This window comes from Anser anser (genome assembly GCF_964211835.1).
Source record: "Anser anser genome assembly, chromosome: 21".
Lineage (NCBI taxonomy): Eukaryota > Metazoa > Chordata > Aves > Anseriformes > Anatidae > Anser > Anser anser.
In genome coordinates, this window is record NC_139742.1 from 3,450,548 (window position 1) to 3,475,356 (window position 24,809).

Sequence of the window (24,809 nt, forward strand, 5' to 3'; positions counted from 1 at the left end):
CCCAGAGGACACGGGGGCAGCTCTGGCAGGGGGGTTGGGGTCCTTCCCCAGCCCCAAACGCTATTTATTGGGGGTAAACACCCCAATAACACCCGCATCAACATTTATGGGTTGATATATTTATTTTTTTAATTATTTATTGGGGGGGGGGGGTGCAGTCTAGTTTACTAACGGTGCCCCAAGCACCGCGGGGGGGGGGGGGGGGGAGCATTAACCCCTGCGCTCCCGGTTGCGCGTGCACGGCCCGGCAATGCAGGCGTGTGCCGGGGAGGGGGCGGAGGGAGGGGAGGGTGTCGGGTGTCCCCCCCCTGCCGTCCCCTCCCTGCGGGGGTCCCGCGGGGCGGGGCGGGGGCGGGGGCGGCGGGGCCGGGATGCGCCGGGCCGGGAACGGGGCCGGGGCCGGGGCGCACGATGCGCTGCGGGGCGCTGGCTCTGGCGCTGCTCTGCGCCCTGCCCCTGCGAGCAGCGGGGCCGGAGCCCCCCGAGACAGGCTCTGGGATGTACCCAGGTAGGAGCTGCACCCCCCCCACCCTCCCGGGGGTGGGATGGGGGGAGGGGGAGCAAGGGGAGGCTCGCCAGGGGGTCCCCGCTCCCCACGCTCCCCGCCGGCCGGTGGGGATGCTCCGGGAGAGGAGGCGAGGCGGTGTCCGCTAGGATGCACTGTTCAACCAGGATTGCAGCCCCGGGCTCGGCAGTGCGGTGTGCCCCCTCCTGCAGCCTCGGGGCTGCCCCCCCGGCCCGGTGCTCGGGGGTCCTCGGATGCTGTGGGGGGGGGGTCCCATCTCCCACCGTCCCGGGTCGAGGCTGGTGCTGGGACCGGGGCGCTGGGGGGGTGGCAGGCATGTCCCTGGGGGGCTGCTGGTGATGGGGAGTGAACCTGGGGGGGCTCAGTGTGTGGCAGGAATGTGGGGGGCTCAGTGTGGCACCGGGGGTCTCGGTGGCAGGGCAGTGCTGGAGGGGGGGCGCGGTGGTGGTCTCGCTGCAGAAGCAGGGCAGCCGGAGTGTGCATGGCTCCTCGGGTGTATAATGTAACATAATATATGTGTAATATAACATAACGTGTCTGTGCGGGCACGAAACTCGTATTTGGGGTGCTGTGACATGTCTCCACATCCCTCACCTTTCCTCTCTGTGGGCATGAAACTCAAATTTGGGGCACTGCAGCGTCTCCACATCCCTCGTATTTCCCCTCCATGGCTGGTCGTGGTCAGGAAAGTTTCACTGAAACTTTTTGGGAGCGCTGGGCCCCTTCCTTCCCAGTGGCAGAGGCTCCTGTCCAGGCTGGGGGTCAGCGGGGTCCTGGCTCCCCCCCATAGGAGGGGGCTCAGGACTGGGTGGCCGGGTGGAGGCTTTAAGCGAGCAGCTTCCAAAATTTGGAGCGTGGGGCTGGGACGTGTCACTGGGAAGTGGTGAGCTGGGGGGGGAGCACTTCCATTGCGTGGATATAAAAGAGATGTTTGCTTTGCAGGAAGCTCTGGCTGCTTGTAAGACAAACTTTACCCTGCCTGCGTTGTGCTAACGCCTATGGGTCCCGCTCAGAGGCGGTGACCCCCTGCTCAGCACAGCCCCTGCCCAAAACATGCGTGCTTGGCCCGGGGCAGAGAGTGCCGGAGGCTTCCCTGGAGCCTGGTCGGTGGGAATGCAGTTGAGAGAGGGAAAGCACCGAGTTATCTCAGCGGAGCTTAACTCCGCTTGAACCTTGGCTGGGAAGCGAGGCTGCAGCCATGCAGCCCGCAGCCTGGGAACCGAGCTGGGAACCGCATTCCAGTGGCTGAAACTGGAGCGAGATCCAAGCGTGGATAAGGCACCGGGGGGATTTTGGGGTGGAAGTGAGGAAGCTGGGAGTTAACAACTGCGGGGAGGTAGGGGGCTGTGTGCAGGGTGGGAGCAGGGCCCTCTGCAGTGCTAGGGAGCCCGAGGACAGCCAGGTGTGTGGCTTCGCCTTCGATTGCTGCTCTCTGTGCTGGTACAGGTCACAGGGCTGGTCAGGTTTTTGGTAGCTCTGAAGTGTTGTAGGTCCCCCCAGCAAACAGGGCACGGTGCTGCAAATATATGGGTTTCTGGGGCTTTGCCACAGAAGAAGGCAGCTCTCCAGGCTGAGGCTCTGCCCCTGCTGTGCCACCCCAGCCCCGATAACCACAACTCCTCCACCCTTACACGGTGCCCGGCTTCCGCCGTGCAACCCCTGTTCCTGCACACCCTCAGCTTCCAGATTCTCCCCTCTTCCCCCAGCCGAAGCTCCCAGCTGACGGGGTCCTGCCTCGTGCCCAGCCCCGCAGCGGGCTGATTTCATGTGGATTTAGGGCTGAGAGCGATGGCTGCTGGTCTTCTGCGTGGGTCAGGGGAGCAAGCAGTTATTGGTTCTGCAGCATCACCGTCACAGGGTCGGTACCGTCCCTCATCCCTTCCTTTGCTTCTATCTGGAGGAGGGTGCAAATGGCTTGTGCCCAGGAAAAGGCACTTTGGAAGTTCCCAAGCCCCAAGGGGAGCTTTGGGCTGTCAAAGCAGGAGGTGACCCGTCCAGGAGGGGAACTGAGCTGTCACCAGCATTGTGCTTGCAGCTGTCACCAGCAGATACTCAGTAACGATCCCGGGAGGACTGAGGGTGCCAGAAGTGGGTGGGGGCTGGACCCAGGGCACCGGGGATGTGGTCCTATCCTTCATGAGCACTGCTGCCTCAGAGCATGCCTGTACCCTTTAAAGCAAGCAGCGTTTGCACCGAACTGAATCTGTCCCTCGGGCACTAATCCTCACCTTACCCAGAGCAGCAAACCCCCCTGGAAATAGGGGGACGATATTTAGGGCAGCGTTATATGGAGGTGGGTGGGAGCTGATCTCCATGCAGCCATTGCATGGGATACATGGGGATGAATAAATCACCTCCTACCTGTGCTGCAGGCAACATTTCCCCACGTTTGGGTTGCTCCAGCCCCAGCTGAACATCTCCCCTCTCCCCCACTTGCCCAGATGTGCCCACAGGGGTCGGGATGCTCGGTTTTAAGAGGAGGAACCATAACTGCAACCCAGCCCCCCAAACACAAACTACCCAAACCAACCAGGAAAAATTCCGTCTGCAAGCACAACCCAAAAATGAATGTGCTTGAACAATTTGCCATTAATTAAATCTTAGAGTCACCCAATTAAAATCTGCTTAATTAAGGGATGAGCAGCATCTGAAGATGCAGCACTTGGCTCCTGCAGATGGTATTTCTTGCTCGAGGGCTGGTGAAAGTTGTCTTTTAGTAATTTATTCTCCTGGAGATCTGGTGCTCTGAAATGTCACATACAGCGTCGTGCAGCAACCTCCTCGGATCTGGGGCCTTACACTGGGGTGCACTTGTAGTGAGGATGTGCACATGGACTTGGTTAAACGAAAAATTTAATATAAATATATAAAATCTTGTATATATTGCAAGGTGTTAATGCTGTTTGTGTGTGTATAGAGCATGTGTTCTATACGGTATAGATCACATTAATCTGTGTATATCAAGCTTACAAAATCAGGTTAATCTTAACAAGTTTGCAAGTCAAATTGCTTAAGGACCCAGAAATAGCAGTTCTGGACTCCTCATGTCATCTGCATTTGACCCTCCAGCGCATGCATACTACTCTGGGCCCTCGGTTATGCTATCATATGACATTATTGCTTTTTTACCCTCACGAGACCCCAGACCACACACTCCAAGTGGCCTGAACACAGGGGTCACTGCCTGCCACAGAGCAGCTGTGTGCTGGTCCCCTGCGGCTGCCCAGCCCTGTGAATGACAAACTTCAGCTCAAAGGAGCTCTGAGAGCCACCAGCAAAGGGCCAGAGCCCACCAGGATGCACTCACAATGCACCTCCTATCCCAGAGTACTTCAGAATAAGTAAGAGAATGAAATATGTGGGACAGGGGGGATATGGGCACGGGGTGAGGGTCGTAGTGGTGACCCCGCTGCAGCCAGCCCCCGGGTCTGGGGGACAGCTGGGCACAAAGGATGCTTGTGCTAAGGACAGGAGCTGGTGGAAACCCTCAGGGCTGCAGGGGGGGAGCTCTCTGCCGGCAGGTCGGGGGTCCCAACCCCACGGAGGGAGGATGGGGATGTTCCCTGGGGGATCAATGACATCCCCCAGTGCTCTTTGGTATTAGGGTCGTGGGTTGATGTGGGACCTGTGGGGGTTGTCGGCTCCACTCCCCTGTAGAAAGGAGGAGAAAAAAAGGGAGAAGGATGCGCAGCAGTTTCTGCAGTGAAGCAGCATTTCTGTTTTCCTATGTGATGTGAAAAATGCCTTATTGTACCAAAAAAAAAAAAGGGAGCAATGACAAAGGTGGCACATTCCTGGATGAGAATTGCCCTCGCAGCTGGAGACCAGCCTGTCACCTGCCTGAGCTCGCTGAGCTTCCAGTGCTGGATCTCGTTGTGCATCTGCCTGCCAGGTGGCTGAGCCCCCTGCCCCCGAGCCCTCTGGTCCCTTTGTCCAGGACAGGGACGTGGGGGTGCAGGAACACGGGGGTGCACGCACAGAGCCCACTGCCCCGAGGGTGCTTCTGGCCGGGTGGGTCCCTCTGCCAAACTCAAGCTGTTTGGGTTGAACACTCTTGTTGTACGCCAGCCTCATGGGGAATTGTTTGAAAAATTTCAGCCAAACCATCCAGCGGTTTCCAGGACCACTGCCTTTAGCCGTTATTTGCGATCCTGTGAGCTGGAGCGCACACCAGAGGTTTGGCAGCATCCCCACGCAAAATCCTTTCAGATCAGGCTGAGTTATAAAATCTTAAACCTTTCCGCTAGCAGCGGGCCAGACAGAGCCTCATTTCCTACTTTCCCCGTTGTTTATTTAAGTGCCCCCTGTCCGTGCCAGCAGGTTGGGTCAAGCCATGGGTGGCTCCGGCAGCCCACGGCCCCACAGTTACCGCTGCCCGGCATGAATAAGGATGGGTATGCCTGCCTTCCCTGCAGCCAGGGATGCCAGTGCCTCTTGCATCCTTATTTTTCACACGGAAGGGGTCAAAATCATTGCTTTTAAATTCCAGCGTGCTGGGAAATGGTTTGAAGGGTAAACACGCGCCTTTCCTTGGGGGGAGGATTTTTTTAGACAAGCAGCGTAATGGGCAGTCTGCGTGCCGCAGGTTTATAACTGCACAAACCGCTCCGGGGAGCGGGGCGAGATGATGTATGCCTCGCGCCCGGGGGAAAATAAACACCGTGAGCCTGGCTGCTTTGCCTCAGCCCGTGTCTGTCAGAGCCCGGACAGATATCTTGCAGCTGCTCTTGGTGCAGCTGCTGCCAGCGATGGGCTTGGGTGCCCGGAGCTGTTGGGAGACCCCTGGCCAAACACAGCATCCCCAGGGGGGGCACGGGGGTTTGGGCATGAGGCAGGGCCCTTGGCTGGGCTGCGATGCAGCGTGGGGCTGCTCTGTCCCCTCCTCGTGTCAGGCAGGCTCTGACATGGCCCCGTCTTTGAGTTTCTTGCAAGGAAGCCACCGTCTGCTGCTGGTTGAGCGGGTGCCTGGTGATGCCCCCACTGCATGGGCTGACGTAGCCGCCCTCCTCCTCCTCCTCCTCACTCTTCTCCTCCTCCTCCGGCCAAGCAGATGGCTCCCCTCGTGTACGTTCAGTATGTGCTATATAAACATCAATCTCCGCTCTCACAAATTCACTGCAGAGCCGTGGGGCTGATGTCAGGCCCGGGTGGGCAGGGGATGCTGGCGTTAATTCCGCTATTGATAGCTGCGAGTGATTAAAGCTCAGCCTCCCTCCCCCCTGCAGGATGGGATGTGTGTGTGTGTGTGTGTGTGTTCATTCCTCTTGGTTTGGGCCAGTTTTGAAGTTGCTTGAGGAGAAAAGCTCAGGAACCCCATCCAGAACAGCTGGGACATGCCTTAGCATCCCCATCTGTGGGACTGAGGAGCCAGGAGCTGGGGGCAGGAGGCACAACCCAAATGCAGGAGCCCCCCCCCCCCTCCCCCAACCTGGAGCTGCCAAAGCTGCGGCTGAGCCTCCCGGCACCTGCTGCTGCCCCAGCTGTGTTGGAAATCTTGGGGTGCCTGCTCCATCCACCCTTTGAGCTTGCCCCTATCTCTGCGGGGTTTCTGCTGCTCGGTGCTGAGCGCGTTGCCCGTCGGCAGCTCCTGGTGCCACAGGGCTGCCCGAGGGAGGATGCTGAATGCGCTTTGGGCTCTTGGAGAGGAGAGCTGGTTCCGAGGTGTCCTCGCTGCGCTTGTTGGAGTTCTGGTTCCTCAGCAAAGGCTGAGGTTGCTGAGAGCTTGTGGAAAGCAAGGCTCTTCCTTTACCTAACCAGGTGGGGAAGTAGGGGCTTCCAGAACCTGCCGTAGTCACTGTTGGCCTAGAAATCCTTACGAGGAGCTGTGCTCTGGAGGCTGCTGCAGCCTTGGCAGTGTTTGGTTCCCAGGGACCTCCAGCTCCTGCGTGCCTCGAGTTGTCCCCCCCTTGCTCTTTGCCATCCAACCACATCCAGGGGACACGGAGGGGACAGGGGCACGGATGGATGGGGACATCTGCACGGGATGGTGGTTTCCACGGTGAACCACGTTTGATTAATCACAATGTGCGTAGCCCAGGTTGGGCTTTTGTGTCCCTAAATTGCCCTGGTTCTCAGCAGCAGTCTCAGGCTGGGATGCGTTGGAAAGAGAACACCAAGCCGAGCAGAACGGAACATTTCCCCAAGGCAAACCTCACCCGCCCCGGGCTGCGTGTTGGGGGCGGGCGGCTGCTCCCCGCATCTCATCGCAAGGTTGTTTTTTGTGTGCGCTCTGCTCCCTGGTTTTAAACGAGCCGTGCTGGCCGTGTGCCCTGCCTTCACCTCACAGGGTGAGCGTGGGAGAGCCCAGCGAGAGGTCGAGCATCCTCAGCCCCGCTGCGGGCTCTGCTCGCTGCGGGCAGGCGGTGAGGTTACCCCGTCTGCCAGCTGGTGGCAACGGGACTCCTTGTCCCCAGCGTCCCTTCATTGTGCGAGGGATGAATCCAACCCGCAGCCCCTCCGATGGGTCGCTTGGCTGAAAAGCTTCGCTCCCTCGTGGCCGTCAGTTGGGGAAAAAAAAATCTGTGACATCCTCCTCGCCTGCCTTTCCCACCCCCAGAACTCAAGGGAGCAGCTCATCGACAAAAACCACCCTCTGTTCAGCGCACGTCAACCTTGACAGCGCACCGCTGTCCTGCGATAATGGTAATTAGTGCAGCGCTAATTACCCAGCTTGAACTCTGCCGTGCCCGCTGGCCGAGCAATCCCCACGGGGCTGGAGGCCACCAAAGGTCCCAGCCTGCTGCTCCCCACCACGATCACAGGAGGTGGGATGGGGAAGCTTTGCAGTGGGATTTCTGCCTGGGAATGCAAAGGGGGAGCCAGTTCCGAAATCCCAGGAACTGCATTACACTAGGAGATGGTAAAAGCCAAATCCCTCATTGTACAGCCCTCTTTTTTGATACTTGCTAATTTTAGAGTCTTTGTGGCAGCGTTGCCAGTCCAAAACACTTGAACAGTCCCTCAAGGGATGCAGTATTTATTTCCTGAGTACCAAGACAGAGATACACACTGCCCTGCTTACTTCCACAGGAAGCAGGTTTGTAAATCACATTTTAGAGAAAAAGAGACATTTCTGCCCAATTCTCACAGATCCTGGAGGGGGCTGGGGCTGAGCTGGCTGCACCACCTGCGTAGCTGAGCCAGTGCAACCTTCCTGAGCCACGTTAAAGCCCTCACCAACCAATTAATTTGCACAAGACTTTGAGAACCTGCAGGTTTGCCCTTGGCAATGGGGTAAGGCAGGTCCCTTGCAGTTTTTGCGAGGAGGAGCAGGAGTGGGTGGGGACAGCAGGGCTGGGTGGAGGAGCTGGTGGCATCCCCCGAAGGGACCAGAGCTGCTTCTGCTGGGGCTGCACCATGGGCACATCCTCTTGTTTCGGTTTGAGGACGCATTGTTTCATGCTCTGGGGTTTAAGTGCCCCTTTTTGCAATCCCCCCCCGAGCCCCAGCAATCTGATGAAGGGTGTTTTGTATTCTGTCCCAAACGGCTGTCCCGGGGCTCAGCAGCGTTGTCCCCAGGGCCACCAGAGAGCTGGCTCTGCCTGGGCACGGCCAGGGCATTGGGAAGAGCAAACAGGGCCAAAAAGGATGCTTTTTTTTTTTTTCTTTTTTAATTATTATTTTTAAATGAAAAGGAAACCACTTGCAGACTGAGCTATCTGATGCAGCCGTCCGTAGTGCAGATGCGGCTCTGATCTGAGAAGGCCAGATCCTGCCCTGGCCAGGGGTGCTGGGGAGGCCGGGGGCTGGGAGGTCTCTGCAAAGGGGAAGTTTCTGTATCAGGGAGTAAGCCAGGGTTTTTGACATAGTCGAGATCTTTATAAATGAGTTCATTATTTGAAAGATGGAATTGATTAGTAGATAAATTGGCAGAAAATGGAGGTTTGCTGGGAAGGGAACCTAGCCCCACATCAGAGCTAGCTGGCAGCGCCTCCTCCATGTCTTTGCTGTGCTTTTGACACAAAAATGCAGTTCCTGCTGTTAACATGCTGGGGCTTTCCTACACAAAATATTCTCGTAGAAATCATATTTAAGTTCTCCACGGAGAAAAGAGAGAAAATCCTTTCCTCTTCGGGCCAGTCCAACCCCGGGCACGCTACATCCAGCTGGGGGGGGGACACCGCAGCCTGAGGGGTGTTACGTGGCTGTGTCAACCCCTGTCACCTTGCTCCCTGTCCCCGTGGGTGGCTCCCGGTCCCAGTGAGCAGGGGACAGCTCTGTTCGTCCCAGGGATGGATGCTGCTCCACGGGGTCAATGCCGTGCTCCCTCCAGCTGAATTATGATGGTCTGTTGCCACAGCCTTCCTTCAAAATGTTTCACTCGGGAGGAATGTCAGAATATCCTATTTTTGATCCAAAATCTCTCAGCGAGCTGCCTGGCTATTTTTAAAGCATCGCTGCTTCTGCCAGCAGGTTTTCTCTGCTCTGAGAACAGGCGGAGGGGGCAGAGGCGTTGAGCGTCTGGTCACCTCGGGGCAGCGAGGCGAGGGTGGAGATAGCTCCTGAGGTGGGATTTCGCGTGGTCAAGAGGATTTGTTGAGCACCAGGGGCTCGTGCCAGGCTGGGTGAGCCCTGAGCACACTGAATCAGCCGCCTGCACCAAGGGATTCGTGTGGTTCCCTGGCCAGGTGGAGAGCAGGAGGTCGCAGGGTCAGCTGCAGGCGTGGGCACGGAGAGCATCCTGCGGGCAGGGGCAGGCAGTGGTGTTTTTTTCCTGCACTCCTTTCTTATGGAAACACTTCCCCATGTGCAAAAACGTACATGTGAAAGCCATCAGAGAGCATTGCGGCAAGGATTTGGTGCTGGTACTGAGCACTGGGAGGCTTGGTGTGTGTGTGCACCTTGCCTTCTCCCACTCCGAGGAGCCCATAACAGAATCCCAGAATCATCTAGGTTGGAAGAGACCTCCAAGGTCACCTTGTCCAACCCATGACCTAACACTAACAATTTCTCCACTAAACCATATCACTAAGCTCTACATCTAAACGTCTTTTAAAGACCTCCAGGGAAGGTGACTCCACCACCTCCCTGAGCAGCCCATCCCAATGCCTAACAACCTTTTCTGTAAAGTTTTTCCTAATATCCAACCTAAACCTGCAGTGGTGCTCAGCAGGGAGCCCTCCTTGTGTTTGATGGCTCCATGGGCTGGGGGCAGAGCTCCCCTCCTGCACCTGCTGGGGGACAGGGGCAGGGGCTGGGCACAGGTCCCTCTGGTTAGTCTGGGGAAAAAAGAGAAAAAGAGGTGATTGCTGTTGTTGTTTTCACCAGAGTGTGAGCAAAGGAGAGATTATTTTGTCTTCTTTTTACTCTCCTAAAAGGATTTGAATAGCAGTTGCAATTTTCTTAAAGGAAAACAAAAAAAAAATAAAGCGAATTAACTTTTATTTCTTGAAAACTGATGGCTCTAACAACGAGCATTATGCAGATAGCTCCCAGTTGCAGAAGATGGCTGTATTCTGGGTTAGAACATTTAGAGAAGACAAAGTATTTCCACTGGGATGTGGAGGAAGAAGTGAAGCAGGCAGGCAATATATCGCAAAGACATCCCAAAGCCCTCCGGAGCCCCAGACCCGCACAGACGGATGAAGGATGACTTCTGCTGCCGCCGTACTGCGGGAGGCTATGGGGGGTGCTGGAGCAGATCTTATCACAGCAGCTGCAATGAAAACCAGGATGCACGGGGTGCTGGGGAGGCACAGGTGTGTGCTGCAACCTCCTCGGTGACCGTGGTTCTCGGGGAATTAAACGTCTGCAGCCTCTGAGGTCAGGGCAGGGCTGGGGAGCGGAGGGATGGGGTGGCTGTGGGGCATGGTGGGGCCGGGACCCCTGGTTCCTCACTTTGCTGTTTTGTCGTTTCTGCTGCTCGTTTCCCCCAGAGAAGCAGGGTGTGATGCCAGGCAGCTGCGTGCCTCCACTCCTCCTGTCATGGCTCCGACTGTGAGATCGCTTTGCCAGACGCAATGCAGCCAGGCAGTAGCTGATGTTCCATTAGCTCCTCTCTGTCTCTCTTTTTTTCTAACCTGCTAGACATGACATTTCGAAGAAGTGCTGTTCCTTCACCAGCTTCCTCTGCCTTATGCTCCTGCGTTCCCTTCCCCTACCCCTGCAAGTGCCAGCACTGCTGCCCCTGCAGAGCCCTGCCTGGGGCGGAGCAGAGCCCAGCAGCCGGGGGGAAATGCCACGCTGAGAGGTGTCCCCTCTGCACGGACACGAGTTGTCCCCGAGGGGCACAACTCCAAGCAGAGATGTGCAGTGACCCCAGGCGTGAAGGCTTTAGGGTTCTAGGGTGGCAAAGTGAGAGGGAGAAAAATTTATTTTGCAGGCAACCTTCAAAAAACCTTCCTGAAGCCACCCGAGGGCCAGGTCTGGCCCTCTTTGTCTGGGCTGTCAACTTTTCACCAAAAATCTGCAAATTGGTGTCAGGCTAGGTCTGGAAATTCCTGATGAATATGGGAAATAGCTCCAGCTGGAATTTGAAATTTCTATTTTTCTCCCAAGTATGTGCCTCAAAATGAATTGCTGAGATTAAGTTTTCCTTAAAAAGGGAGGTGGGGAGGGAGCGACTTGAAGTCCTTCAGCCAGAAGAATGCTGCTGGTACAGTGGGGTTAGCAAGGACCGCAGAGATCACTCTGAAGTCAGCCAAAATACATTTTTTCCCCCAGTGCAATCCCTAAAGCAAAGGCTGGTTCTCACAGCCGTGGTGGTGAGGCTGGCAGGCAGCGTTTCACATCTGCGGCTCCGTGCGTGTCTCCTGGCAGGGAAGGAGCACCTCCATCCTTGTGAAGGAACTGGGGAACATGGGCGAGGGGGGGAAGCTGCCTCGGAGCTCAGGGATATTCTTTATTGAGGCTTTTTCTGCCTTTCTCGAGCCTTTGATTTGTTGTTTTTTGCTGCCTTCAGAGCCATGTTTTTGAAGGCAGCTTCCCCTGGGGATCAGGCGGTGTGCGGGGTGCGAGGCAGGCTGAGCAAGCCGGCGTCCTGCAAAGGCACCTGGCACAGTGAAACCTTCAGTGTGGCAAAGTGGCATTATTAACACTTTTCTGAAATCCTTGAACGGGTCAATTAAAGGGCTGGGTTCTGCCCTGGGAATGCTGCGCTCCATTCCTGGGTGCGCAGGGGCTGAGCGAGGCGCTCTGAGGGGCGCTGAGACAAGGTCGTTAATGTGCTATTAAAAGGTCATTAAAGGGGTTGGGAAGTTGGATCTCGTGAGCTTTGCGTGAGCAGGTTTTAAATGACTTCTGTGCGTTTCTTTCCTCGCTGGAGCTTTATGAAGGTTTTAATGATGAGGGTGGCAAAAAAAAAAAAAAAAAAGAAAGATTTGGGTGAGAGAACCAGGAGGGAGACGAAGGCTGAAGCCCTCGTGCTGTCGGGGGCTGTCCCCATTGGTGCTGTCTGCGGTGGTGCCCATCTCCGTGGCCACCTGCGGCTCGTGGGATGCTGAGCATCCTGCTTGGACCTGCCGTGCTTGAGCACTGGAGGTCCGCGATGCTTCCCCTCCTTGCAGGAGAAGCCCTTAAGCTGCTAAACTTGCTTTGAGCAAAAAAAATAACTCTTTTTGTGGGTCTTTCTAATAAGTGGATCAAGAACTGGCCCGCATTAAGCAGTTTTCTGAATCTTTATTACTGGTCTCATTATAATGCCCCGCTCGTGCTTTTCCCCTGCAAGTGAGTGGACTTTTGGGACTCCTACAACTCATGCAGTAAAAGTGCTATTAATTTTCTTCCACAGCTCCACTGGTTTTAATTGCAACCTCCCACGTTAGCTGTAACAACCCATATGTTGGTTGTATACATTACTTAATTCACTGCTGGCCTGCCTCACGGTCGGGGTTGTGGACGTGTCTCAGCGGCTGGGAGGACTTCAAATCCGGACGAGAAGGTTCTTCCAGAGGGAAAGTGTTTCTCCTAATTCAGCCACAGGTGTTGGCCATAAAGGAGTAATTAAGCTGGAGACCTCCTATGACTTATTCTTCGTAGGAGTCAGATCAAAAAGTGCCCAGTCTCATACTGTGTTATGGATGCTGATTGAGCATCCCAAAGTGACCCCAAATTAACTTCAGACAGCCGCACTGATGATCTCAAGCACTCTTGCTTTAGAAGACAGTGCTTATAAGTCTTTTTTTTTTTTTGTGGTTTAATCGTTTACATTTCCTATTTTTCTGCCTTAAATACACAAGACAGGCATGGTTCGAGGTGGGCAGGACGTGAGTGTGCCCCAGAAGCACTGCTGACCTTGTTGGGGTACTTGCTTGCCTCTCTCTGGAGGGCTAGGCTGAGAAATCAGGCTTTGTGGCTGCTGAGGCACCCCAAGCCTGTCTGGCACTGCGTATAGAGGCAGGAGGCAGGCCATAGGCCTCACTGCAGGAGAAGGAGAGCACCATAGCGTAACTTTCTCTGGAGACTTCTGGAGGTGCTGGCATACAGCTGGGTCAGGGCTGCTGGAAGGGCCCCTGGGAGGTCACCGCTGCTGGGGGGGCATTTTCCTGGGTGGGCATGAGTGGCCTTTCCAAATCTGTTCCTTTAGGTTTGGGCTCTTATTTCTGATTTGTGCAATCAGGTTTAGTTTAAGTTGGCCTTGAACCTCAGAAAGAGTGCCTGAGAGGGACACTGGGGAGTGACTGTGACTCTCTCCTTGCAGTGCAAGCAGCCAAGTGATGCTCAGACAGGCAAGGGGAGAGGAGAGGATGGGGAGACAGGGTTGACATGCTCGCCCAGAAGGTGCAGGGCTATGGAGGGACCCTCATGCCTTGTTGATGCAGGAATTGCTACTCAAGGCAGTGTTTTATTGCCCCAGGGAAGGGAAGAAGTGGGGATGCATCAGTAGCTGGAGCCTGACCAGAAGCCAGGCGGTTGCAGCCTCTGAGGCATTAAAGTGATGCCCGAAGGAGAAGCCGGTAACTGTCCCCAGTAACGCTGTGCTGGCCTGCATCCTGCCCAGCCCTTCATTTCAGACCTGGGACCTCCTTGCCTTGCAGCTCCCTGCATCTCCCGAGCCAAACACGTGCAGACGCGGCCGTGGATCCCACCCTGCACGTTTTACACACACAGGCTGGTATTTCCGCCCCATCTCCCTCTCCCCCTGCGTGGCCCCTTCGCAGAGAACGGCGTCAGCCCTCGCTCGTGACCTTGACCTCCAAACCTTGCCTCCCCTCCTCCCAAAACAAGGAGCATCTGGCACGCACATGCCTGCCTGCTGGGGCTGGCAGAGCTGTGCCGGAGCTGCACAGGCATTTGCCCTGCTCGTCCTTTTGGGATGCGTTTGCAGCCCCACAGCGGTGCTTGCTCCCAGCTTGGTGGCTGCCAGGGGGACACCCGGTCCTTGGGAGTGGCCCCCAGGGAGATGGATGTCTCGGGCACCCCTCGTCCTTTCACGGTGTTCAGGAAGTTTCCTCTGGTGAACGGGTCTGGTGGCTGCGCTGGAGGTTATCAAGGGTTTGGCTGTCATAGGGCAAGGAGCGCTCCAAAATGACTCCAGCTGTTCTCCTCTGGTGCACGGCTGGCTCCCAGCCAGGGAGCTCGGTGGGGGCTCATCTAGGGGCCCTTTGGAAAAGGGAATCAGCTCGTCCTGGCGAATCCCTTCCCGGCTCTGAGACCACCACGGACACCCAGATGTCCCGTCCCTGGCACAGCGTTGTCCTCTCCTGCCCAGACGTGGGGAAGGGGAGAAGCCCCTCTTCCCAGGCCCCAGGTGGGTGCTGGGGACCATTCACCCCTCTGCAGAGGCGGGCAGTGTCCGAGCATCAACTAAGAATTTCCCTTTCAGGTGCTTCACTGTAGGCATGAGTTCACCTCCAAATTCACCTCCAGAACTTGTCATTCAACCTCTGGCTTGGACCGTTAGCAGCCAGGTTTTCCAAGCTTTTCTCTCGGGCTGAGAGGCTCAGGAAGGCTAACTGAAGAGACACAGAGTTGTTCATGACTCCAGTAGGTGGAACATTAAGTCGTTGTGTCAGGAAGTTGTGCTGTCTACCAAAGCCAGATCTTCAAACAAAGGTCTGAGGCCCCTGTATCCACCCTGTGTAGTTTTTATATTTCTTACTTTGGACTGGGCTTCCATTGCACTGGATGCTCTTCATGTTTAGGGCATTAAATGTCCTCCAGAGCATTTCTTCTGGCTTATTGTTGCCAGAAAGGCATCCGTTTGCGTGGTCTAAGACTACTCTGCAGTGCCATCTAAAGTGCACTCAGTGTGGACGACCGAGGTGTTCACAGCAAAATGCATTCCTGAAGCTAATTACAATAACTCGCGCATCAGTTTTTTTTATTTGCTGTGCTTATTTTCCACCTTCAGAAAGAGCTTTCCCGTGCAGGAGCAGGTCGTGAACATGTTAGCATGGACTAACATTTTCCAAAGCGAGCAGTTCACAGAGAAGATGTGAAGGGTGCTGGCTGCACACCTGAAATTACACTGAAATTACAGCAGGGCCCAGGCTGAGCAGGCAGCGGAGCTGGACTGGAGATGTACTAGGGGTACTGAGATAACTGTCCTGATGGAGCAGCCAGAGCCTGGCTGGCGTGGGACTGTCCTCACCCCTTCCTCACGCTTGGAGAGGGCTTGAGACAGCCCCGTTAATTGCTCATCTCTTCTGCTTGTTCTCTTTCCTAATACCAGCCTATAAATATTGCTGTGGAGAGCGTGGGTTGATGTAGTTCAAGCTCTGGGTTGTAAGCAGTATGGAGAAGGCTTCTTTTTGATGGGGTTTTGCATGGGTTGGTGCAGTGGGGTCTTAGTCCCCTGCAGCTGCTGTACAGCCCTGCCCCTGTACAGGAGTTGAAAGCCCAGAAGAAAGGGATGGGCAGCAAGGTGTTTGTTTGTTTGTTCTTTAATTAAAGGGTTGCTTGTTGCTTTGCCTGGATAAACAAGTAGATTTTTCTTCTCATCTCAAACCTGAAAGTGGGTTAAGCACGCAGGAGAGCAGTTATCTTTTTTTTTTTTTTTTTTGTAGCCTGTAACACCAACAGTTGCCGTACCAAAGACAGCACAGGAGCTGCTTGCTCCAAGTGTGCTGTGACGATCAGGAGACTGCTGACATCTCCGGGTGATGATGGCTGTGGTGTTCAAAGCAACGCCCTGGATTTGTTGCTTTTGCAACTCCTGCAGAGCAGAGCAAAGCTTTGTCAGGAGCTCCTGAAGGACCCCCACACTCCAACAAGTGTTTCATTTTAGCTTGACCAAAAACGTGCGCGTGTGCTGCTGAACACCGTGCCACGGGGCTCCCAGGACCTTGACCTAGACTGGTTCTTGTGCCTCTTCCATGTGCACTTCACCTGTGGCTTTCTGAAGGAAAGTCGGTGCCCGTTGCTGCTGCTCCCGGAGGGGTTAGCACCCAGCTCGCCCAGTGCCGGGGAAGCCCGGCTCCAGTAACAGCCCAACCCTTACTGGTGCTGCCAGCAGCACCGTGCTCTTGGGGCTGTGGCTGGGCCAGCTTGCAGCACTGCAAGGCAGCGATGGCTGGGGAGTCGAGCGGCTCTTGAAATGTAGGAATTGGGTAGTTTAGGGAGAAGAGGCATTTGACGCCAGTTTTCCCATATTTTATGGCAGTGTCTCTGGGACATGGCAGGAGGGGAATGGCTCCACTGACTTTGAGTGTCTGGAACTTGGCTCTCTATTTTTCATATATTATGTTGAATGACAATAACTGGGTGTTTGGAGCTGAGCTGATTCCTTAAAGCATTTATTTTGCTGCAGGTGTGGTAAGAAAGTACAGCTCTTTGAGACAAATTGACTTCTTACATTATGTTTTGTTTGCTTTGCTTCCAAGATAAGGAGAAAAAAAAAAAAAAAAAGGAAAAAAAAAAGGAAATCACTTCTTTATGTAGCCCTGACAGAGCACTGAAGTGTGCTGCAAAGGCTGGGAGCGCCGCTGCAAAGCCAGCGTGAGCGATTGCTGCAGCAGCCTCGAGGACACTTATCCTGCTCTTGGGGGTCGAGCTCACCCCATCCACGTGAAGGAGGCTGGGGCAGGGCTGTGCTCGCAGCAACCCACACATTGCTCTGCCCATAAACCAACCGGGCAGTGCTGGGGACAGGCAGGAAGATGATGTTCTCTGCCCTTAGGAGATGCAGGTGCTGAGAGCGAGCGTGAACATCCCGTGGTGTGTGCAGCACGCCGGCCTCGGAGAGGAATTTGTTCTGCCTTCGTAGAGCCGCTCTTATCAGGGCATTTTGGGGAGGGCCGTGCTGTGGCAGAGGGTCCTGAGAGAGCTGTGGAGAGGGGTTTTGGAACTGTAAGAGTTGTAGGTACAGAGGGGTCCCCATTCCTTGGCTCCCCTCCTCCCTTGGGAGCGCGCAGCCTGCCCAGGTGGGGTGTAGGATGCTGTAGGTCTGGGCATCCTCAGCACAGCTCCAGGGAGGAACTGGTGGAGCCCAGGGCAGCTGCAGGTGCTGGACGTGGGCACCGACCCTGCCAGGCCCAGGAGGCATGCGAAGGTGTCGGGGCTCGCTTGTCCCACGGGGATGCTGTGCGGGTGTCCCCAGGTGTCCGCCAGCCCTGTGCCACCCCGACATGCCCTGATAGATGTGCTGGCAGTGCCCTGAGCTGCCCCCTTCCAGTGCCACACCATTTTCCTCCTGTCTGCCTTCCTCAGCCTGCTCCCAGTTTGCCCACAGGGGCTGGGCTGTGTTGGCTGAGACCTTGGCCTAACCGTGAAATCCCCCAGATCCGCAGTTCGGTGGGGCTGTCCCACTCGCTGGCACGCAGAGACGAGGCCAGGTGGCAAGGATTACTTTTCACAAACTGAGAACACTTTAATGTCTCAGAAAAAGAAACCTTGAAACCTTGCACCAGAAGGAGCTCTCCCACTGTGATTTTGGATGCAGTATGTGGTTCATAAAAAAAAATCCTGGCAGTTTTGGAGCACTATGTGATACATTTTTTCAGATTAGCAAACCCTTATTTTTCACCCTGGGAAATTAGCCCATGGCTCCAGCTTTTCTCCTTCCTTTTAACAGTCAGACAGAGGTGGCAGGGCAGTGACTGCTCACGTCGGTGAAGCTGGGAGAAGCCAGGCTGGGCTATGGGCAAAGTGGGCTTTGGGCTGGAGGAGTTCTGGTGGCTTCCAACCCGTATGTGTCTAAAAAGAAGGTAATTTGTGTGGTCCCTTTGCAGGAGAGTCCAGCTCAGTGTGTTGTACTGGAGGTGATTTGCATGGGATGTGGATGCAGCAAAGTATTTGCCACAGGGGTTGCCAGACATGGTGCAGAGGCACTAAAATGGGAAGATGGAGCTACACAGAAGAAAAATGTGCTTGGGGATGACCTTCAGGGTGTTTTTATCTAGCTAAAATAACAGTGAAGTTGAGGGAGGGAGAGCTTGGGGATCTGCTTGGGTGGACCTTGGTGGGCTTTGGTGGAACCCGAAGCTGAGCTGCCAAGGGAGTGAGCCAGGGCGCGGGGTGAGAAGGGGGGGATGGAGCAGGGGGATGAAACGAGGGGAGAGGCTTCGAGCTGGGAGAGAAACTCAGAGCCATTACAGCAGCTTGGTTTTGTGTATTTTACAAAGAAATTAGTTTTTTTGTTTGTTGTTTTTGTTTGTTTGTTTTGTTTTGTTTTTTTAAATGTCCTGACATCTCAGGTTTTAAACACAAAACTTCACTTTTGGTTTCAAACCAGCTGTCTGTGCTTAAGTTAACTACAGTTAACTTGTGCGGAATAAAAGAAAATATGAAAGAGGCAAGTCATCCCCACAGACAAAGCCCCGCATGAGGCTGACTCAAAATGACTCACTTTTTTTTTTTTTTTTAACATAGAAATACTGGGGAAGTGTTCTGCTTGACACTGATTCCTTTCCAGCAATTTCATTCAACCCCGAGACCTCCCCCACATCCCGAATCCAGGATTTTCTCAGTGTCATCTGCTCGGGTCCGCAGCGTGCAGGTGTGAGCATGGGTGGCCCGAGCCTCCTCAGCTTTACTTGTGATGCGTAATGAAGGCCTGAAAGCTGTTTTTTTGGTGGGAGAAGAGATTTTTTTCCTCTAGGTTCTTCTGCGTAACAAACTTGCTTTTTCTCCTTGGGAAATGTTCTAGGTTACTAAGGAGATGGAGAGAAAAGAAAACTTTATTTGAGCTGGGAGGTGCAGATCAGTGGGTAGGGGATGCTCCAGTGCAGCCTTAGGGGTGCAGGAGTAGGCACGAACCAACCTTTGGGGAGAAAAGAGGGATGGAGAGCTTAAAATCCAGCAAAGGGCTTTTGCATAACTGCTGATGGTTGCAGAGGTCACCCCATGCCCATGTGCTGAGCGTGCCCGCTGTGGGATTTAACATGTAAATGATTGCAGGAGGCTGCTTTGGTCCTCGTGGAGCATCCATGCGCATCCTCCCAAGCCTGCAGCCCCTCTCCAGTCCAGGATCTGCCCGTGGTGAGCCAGGCTCAGCCTCAGGACCTCGGGTGGCTGTGGTGGATGTGAGAGCTGATGAAAAAGGGCCACATTCAGCACAGCTGGGGGCATGCCTGGATGGCACAGGGGCTCTGACATCTCCCACCTGGCATCCGGCACCTCCATGGGGCATCCGATGGGTGTCCAGCCCCTGTAAGCAGCCCATGTCCATGAGCCTTGAAGGCTCGCAGGCACCCAAAGGTGCAGAAATACCTTGGGGGAGGGAATTGGGGTGGTGAGGGGAGCAGCTCTGAGTAATGCTGAGCATAAAGAGCTTGGGGGAGCGTTCGGGAGTTCCGTAAAGGTGGAAACTGCAACAGTTCCATGGTTTGTGCAAGAAAATTGGCAGCCACGGGTGTGGAGTGAATCACAAACGTGCACATGTTTTGCCCGAGGTGAAAATTGGAGTGCTTTTTGGCTGTGAAATGTCAGCTTGTTAGTCTGGGAAACGCTCCTTTTCTGTTTTTTCTCTGCGTTACTGTGAGCTGTTTGCAGGGAGCGGCGTGCGCAGGGGCGGGAGGGCTGGGCTGGTACGGGGGCCCCGCACGCCTCCTTCTCATTTCATCCCCATTTTCCTGGGGTCTCCCAGTCCTAAAGATGAGTGGGGCCAAGATTAGGACCTCTGGAACATCAGTACCCACCAAATGAATTTTAACACCAGGGCAGATCACAGTGCTTTGTGGGGAGCTCAGATATCTCCAAAGTGACTAAGTGCAGTCTGGAAGGTTGTATTTGAACCGAGGAGAACCACGGCTAAAAGGGGGAAAATTGGCCTTGCTGAATGAAGACGTGGCTGGGAAAGCTTCCCCACGTTAGGACAGGTTCAGACAGAGGCAGCACCTTTGCCAGACACTTGTGCAATAGGGAATGTCTTGCGTTAGACCCTGTGCTCTTGAGAAAAGCAGGCGGGAGGGAGCTGCCTTCCCTGCCTCTGGTCCCCTGCAAGCTCAGGATCTGTTGGGAGGTTGTTGGGAAGTGACTGCAGCCTGCTTCTGGCTGCTTCAGGATCCTTGCCCGTCCCCCAGCTCCTTTCACAGGGATGCGATAACACAGTGCCTCTGTGGCGGGTGAGGAGGGAGTGACCCGAGCCAAGCCTTTACACTGGCAAGATATGATTGCTCCCCCAGTGAAGTCACCGGCTCTTATCACGCCTGGAGAATTAAGTTATCTGACTCCCTGCCCTCCCCCAGCCAATTAGCCTTCAGGGCTGTTGATAAAGCACATGGGGCATGCAAGCACCAAGACACAGCAGGGGCAGCGATGGCCAGGGCTGGCTGCTGGGAGCAGAGCAGGAGGCAGCGGGGTTTGGCTGTAGGATGGAGGGGAAGGGCGAAGCAGAGATTGTGGCTCCTTGTGGGAAGGCTGGTCCCATCCTGCTGCTCTGTGCTCCCCGCAGTGCTGAGCTGCTCTTTCCCACCCGCCCAGCCTGAGTCAGGCAGCAGGGCGCTGCAGAGGGCTGCTTCCTGATGGGCTTATCGTGTTTATCATGTTTATGTTTCAGCTTGCCCATAAAATGATCTTAGCGTTGATTTTTGGTTGTACTGCTTTCAGACCCTCCTGGGTAGGCAGCAGTGCCCATGCTTTACGGGAAGACTCCCTCCCCGGGATGTTTCTGTCCCAGGACAATTTACTTTCCATTATTTGGTGGGGAAAGGATGTTCTTTCTCCACCTGTCCAGAGAAATGCAACTGCCACTACCTTCTTCTAATGGGTTGGCAATGTGCCATGAATAATGAGAGTTCCTTGAATAATGAGAGTTAATACATCCTCCTCCTCCTCCTCCTCCTCCTCATCATCATCATCGCTGCCTCGAAGGCACAATGGGGGCAGGCTGTGGGATCCTGCCCTGCCTCCTCTGTTAAGAGGGACCTGAGTGCTAGATCCCCTTCTGGGCACACGAAAGGCAAAGGCCACGGAAAGATTCCTTCTGGGCATCTTTGGCTTACGTGGAGGTTGCCCCTTCCTTTGCCTGCTCTTCTCTAGCCCTGCTGAAGGTTCCTGCTGCTCGGGTCTGCTGGAAGCACAGTTCAAGGTGAAACTCAGCCAGGTTACAATAAACGTGTTTTGGTTTTATTTTTATTTTATTTGCTGCAATGAACAAAGCAGCCATCAGTTTGGCCAATGCAAGGACTGAATTGTGGGGCTGCTGGGGTCAAAAGCTGCAGCGCTGACTGCTGCACACAGAGACAGATCCCTGCTTGGCACACAGAGAGCCAAGAGAGCAGGGGGCACAGGAGAAGACAGGCAGAAAGGGAGCCGTGCTTTTGGGTGCCGTGGTCTGAGCCAACAGGGCAGCCCTAGTTTTGGGGACACGCAAAGGACATTTTGCTGCCGTGCTGCAGGGATCCATGGTGTGCTGGGCGGCTGCTGGCACAGGTCAGGCTCCTGCGGTGCCTTCCAGCAGTGACTAAGGGCTGGGTGCGCCACCCGAGCTCTGCCCTGCCTTGCACATCTCGGTGATATCGGGTTTAAGGTTCCCTCTCGGCCTCAGGTGGCGTTACAGGGAAGTTTATCAGCGCTGTTAGATTAACCCAAAGGGACTGACTCATCACCAGAAGGAGCAGGGGGGTCGCAGGACGGTCTGGGCTGGTCGTTGAAATGAGAGGGAGTCCCGGGATGGGAGCCTGGACAGCCCTGGTGTTATTCTTCAGGCTGTAATCTCTCCCAGATGTGTAGGTCTGCAGCAGGAGATAAAACTAACCGGGCCGTTTCCCTTGTTACTCGAGTCACCTCAAACGTTGCTGAAATAAGAGCTCGGGCTGAGGCTCTGCCAGGCATTAAACAACCAGCCTGCTGCCGGGGAGGCTACGCTGCAGCGATGTTTGTGAGATCGACTTCCACGAGCAAAGGCGACCAAGGCGTTTCAGAAGTAGCTGTTTCCCATCAAAGAGCTGCTCCATCCCCAAACACTGAAATCGCATTTCCTGCAGACACTTTGTGTGCATTGACGTTGTGCTTTGCAACCCTACAAAACAAAGAGAGGGAGATTCCTGGAGAGCTGGCACTGGACACAAGCCCCCAGAGTGTGATAATTTGCAGATCTTGCTATTAAATTACTTTGACAATGAAGCAGCAAACACAAGTTTATTTACTAGTGACAGTGAAGGCCAATATTTCTGGGACTTGTCCCCGCTCAGTGTCACACAACTTTTACTAGCATGTTTCTGACTTGTCTTTAAATTAATCACACAGATTCCTCTGCATAAGCACTGTAGACCAATTCAAATCTGGTTTGTGCTGATTCACTGTAATTCAGTAATTAAGTTTAATTGCTGTAAAGCAGACTTGAACTGATTGAAGAGTGGCTGTGCGGGGATTTGCACAGGTTTAAATGAAATCCGTTTAAAAATTCCCCTCTAGCTAAACCTTATTAAGCCTTTAATGTAGATAAAACATCGGTTCCACGGTGTTTGGCCTGAGCGAAGTGGGGCTTTGAGCTCAACCCTATGGCATCTGCTGTCGGTGCTCCAGGAGGGACAGGACATGGGGGCAGAGAGCAGAGCAAGCAGGGGTTGGGATATGTGGGGAGCAGGGGATGGGAGACGCCATGGGGAGTGCAGGGCTGGGTGAAGTGTGACACCCCAGGGTGCTTCCCTGGAGACCAGGAGCTTTGGTTTGAGGTCAGGAGCTTAGGTCCTCAGGAAGGAGATTGTTGAGGAGCTCTGCTGGATGGAGTCAGAGAAGGGTTTGGGTTGGAGGGAACCTTAAAGCCCATTCTGTTCCAACCCCTTGCCATGGGCAGGGCACCCTGTCCCCAGCCCAGCCTGCCCCCAGCCCCGTCCTTGGGCACTGCCAGGGATGGGACACCCACAGCTTCTTGGGGCAACCCATGCCAAGGTCTCACCACCCTCTGAGTCAAGAATTTCCTCCTTATATCTAATCTAAACCTACCCTCTTTGAGTTTAAAGCCATTACTCCTTATCCTATCACTCCACTCCCTGACAAAGAGTCCCTCCCCAGCTTTCCTGTAGCACCCTTTACGCACTAGGAGGCCTCAATAAGGTCTCCCCAGAGCCTTCTCTTCTCCAGGCTGATGTCTGGGAAGGTCAGAAGTGGCTTCTTTTTTTGTTGTTTTCTTATTTAAAAGAGGAGAAAAAAAAATAGCAAATGTGGCCACCAAATCCTGCAGAGCAGCCAGCCACTGTGAGCTTTCCTCCCCTGTCCTTCCCTGTATCTTGTTCAAAAGGTTCTTGAACTCCCCGAACCACCAGGATATTGACTTGTTCCGCGTTTGCAAAGCCTGCCGTGTGCCCAGGGGGGCAGGGGCCATGGGACTTGCTCCTCAGTTTGCAGCTGGGGGCCTCGTGCCAGCTCCTGGCTTGGTCATGAGGATTTGAGGGAAGAAAATCCATGAGAAGAAGAGGATGGTGAAGCTGAAGGCTGTGATGCCCACCGAGCCTGCTTCCCTGCTCCTGTGGCCACCTGGTGTCATGGTCCTCACTGGGGGTTTAGCACATCCCAGCTCTTCCTCTCCTATTGCTCTTCTCCAGAAAGCTCTTGTGCAGCCTCTCTGCTTCTGCCTCTTGGCCTCCTTTCGCTCGTGGCCAGCGTGTCCTCACTCGGGGTCACCCCGTGTCCCCAGCAGCCCTTCCTCCTCCCCAGGCTTTGTCCCCAAAGCCCCATCCCCGTCCCTTTGGAGGCGCCGGAACAAAGCAGCAGCAGCACGCCTGCGGATCTGCGTAATGAGCTGAGAAACCGCCTGTGCCCGGGTTTTCCTGTCCAAACAATGTGTGCAGCTAGCTTGTCTTCCGAAAAGGTTTCCCTGGCATTTCTGTCCTCTCCATGGGTGGGTGGTTAGAGGCATTCACTCTTCCACTAAGTAGCTACGAGGACCTCCAAGAGCAGTGTGCTCTTTCTTTTTTCTTCCTGCCTTGGCTCTGCCCTCTCCAGCTCGCAGCCACCGAGTCAAAACCAAATCCTCTGCGCTCCCCAGAGCAGGAGGAGGTTTAAATCCCGTTGCATAACCTCTGAGTGGACGTACATCACCGTCGGCTTAAACCTCCTCTCCCGTGCCTCGTGTAGCACTTACAAAGAAATTGTGGGGTGACAGGGGAACTGGCACAGCAGGAAAGCAACGTGGTGCAGGAGGTGACACGGATGGCTGCTGCGGACACTTTTTTTGGTTACAAATAACGGTAGGATAGGGAGAAATGGGAAGAGCTGCCAAAGGGTTGCTGTCCTGTAGGTACAGTACTACTGATGTGTCCTTGCGGAGTGTGCGGGTAGTCATCAGGCAAGTCCAAAAAAATATGAAGATGCCGTTCTGTTTCTTTTTCTTTTTTTTTTTTCCTTTGCTGTAGCATTCAATATTTTTGAAGGTCATCTGTATGCAGGTTTTTATGAAGTGAGAGAAAGGAAGGAGTTTGTGCATGGAAATGGAGCTCTGCATGGCACCAGCACTAACCGCGCAGACGAGGGCTGCCCCCAGGTGTGTGCCCTGCAGCAGCCCCGGTCGGACCAGAGCCACCGGCACAAACCTTGCACTGAGGAGCGAAATGGAAACGCCGAGGGGTGGAGGAGCACCGGTGCTCTGGGAGGGCCGTCTTGTTTTGGGTATGTGGTTATTGGCTACGAGTGTGCCAAGGCGGTGAGGTCAGCGGCGTGAGGTGCCAGGAAACCCTTACCCTGGTAAAAAAAGGCCACTTTTTCCATCCTTTAATGCACAGAACCTTTATTATTATTAAGTTCTAGTGATGTACCAGTGTCTCCAATTCAGAGTTTGGAAACATTGCTGAAGTGCATGGACTGTGAGCCTACTTCCAGCGGTATTTCCCTCAGGCCCTGCTCCCCAGGCAGCAAGCCCAGGGCCCTCCTGCGGGGCTGTCCCCAGGACTTCTCTGACCCCGTTAGTTCACACCCCAAGCAGTGCTGCCGTCCCGGGGAAGTGATGGGTCTGACAGATCCTGTT

At 54.6% G+C, this 24,809-nt stretch overlaps 1 protein-coding gene across 1 annotated transcript in view; it reads left to right on the plus strand.

Annotated features, from left to right (window-relative positions):
* The first annotated feature begins 375 nt into the window (after window positions 1-375).
* The window catches only part of LOC310884735 (uncharacterized protein), a 75,107-nt gene continuing 50,673 nt past the window's right edge, over window positions 376-24,809 (plus strand). Inside the window, exon 1 of the mRNA XM_083806898.1 lies at window positions 376-508. Coding sequence (XP_083663024.1) covers window positions 412-508 — 97 coding nt within the window. The 5' untranslated portion in view covers window positions 376-411. The remainder of the gene's footprint in view (window positions 509-24,809) is intronic.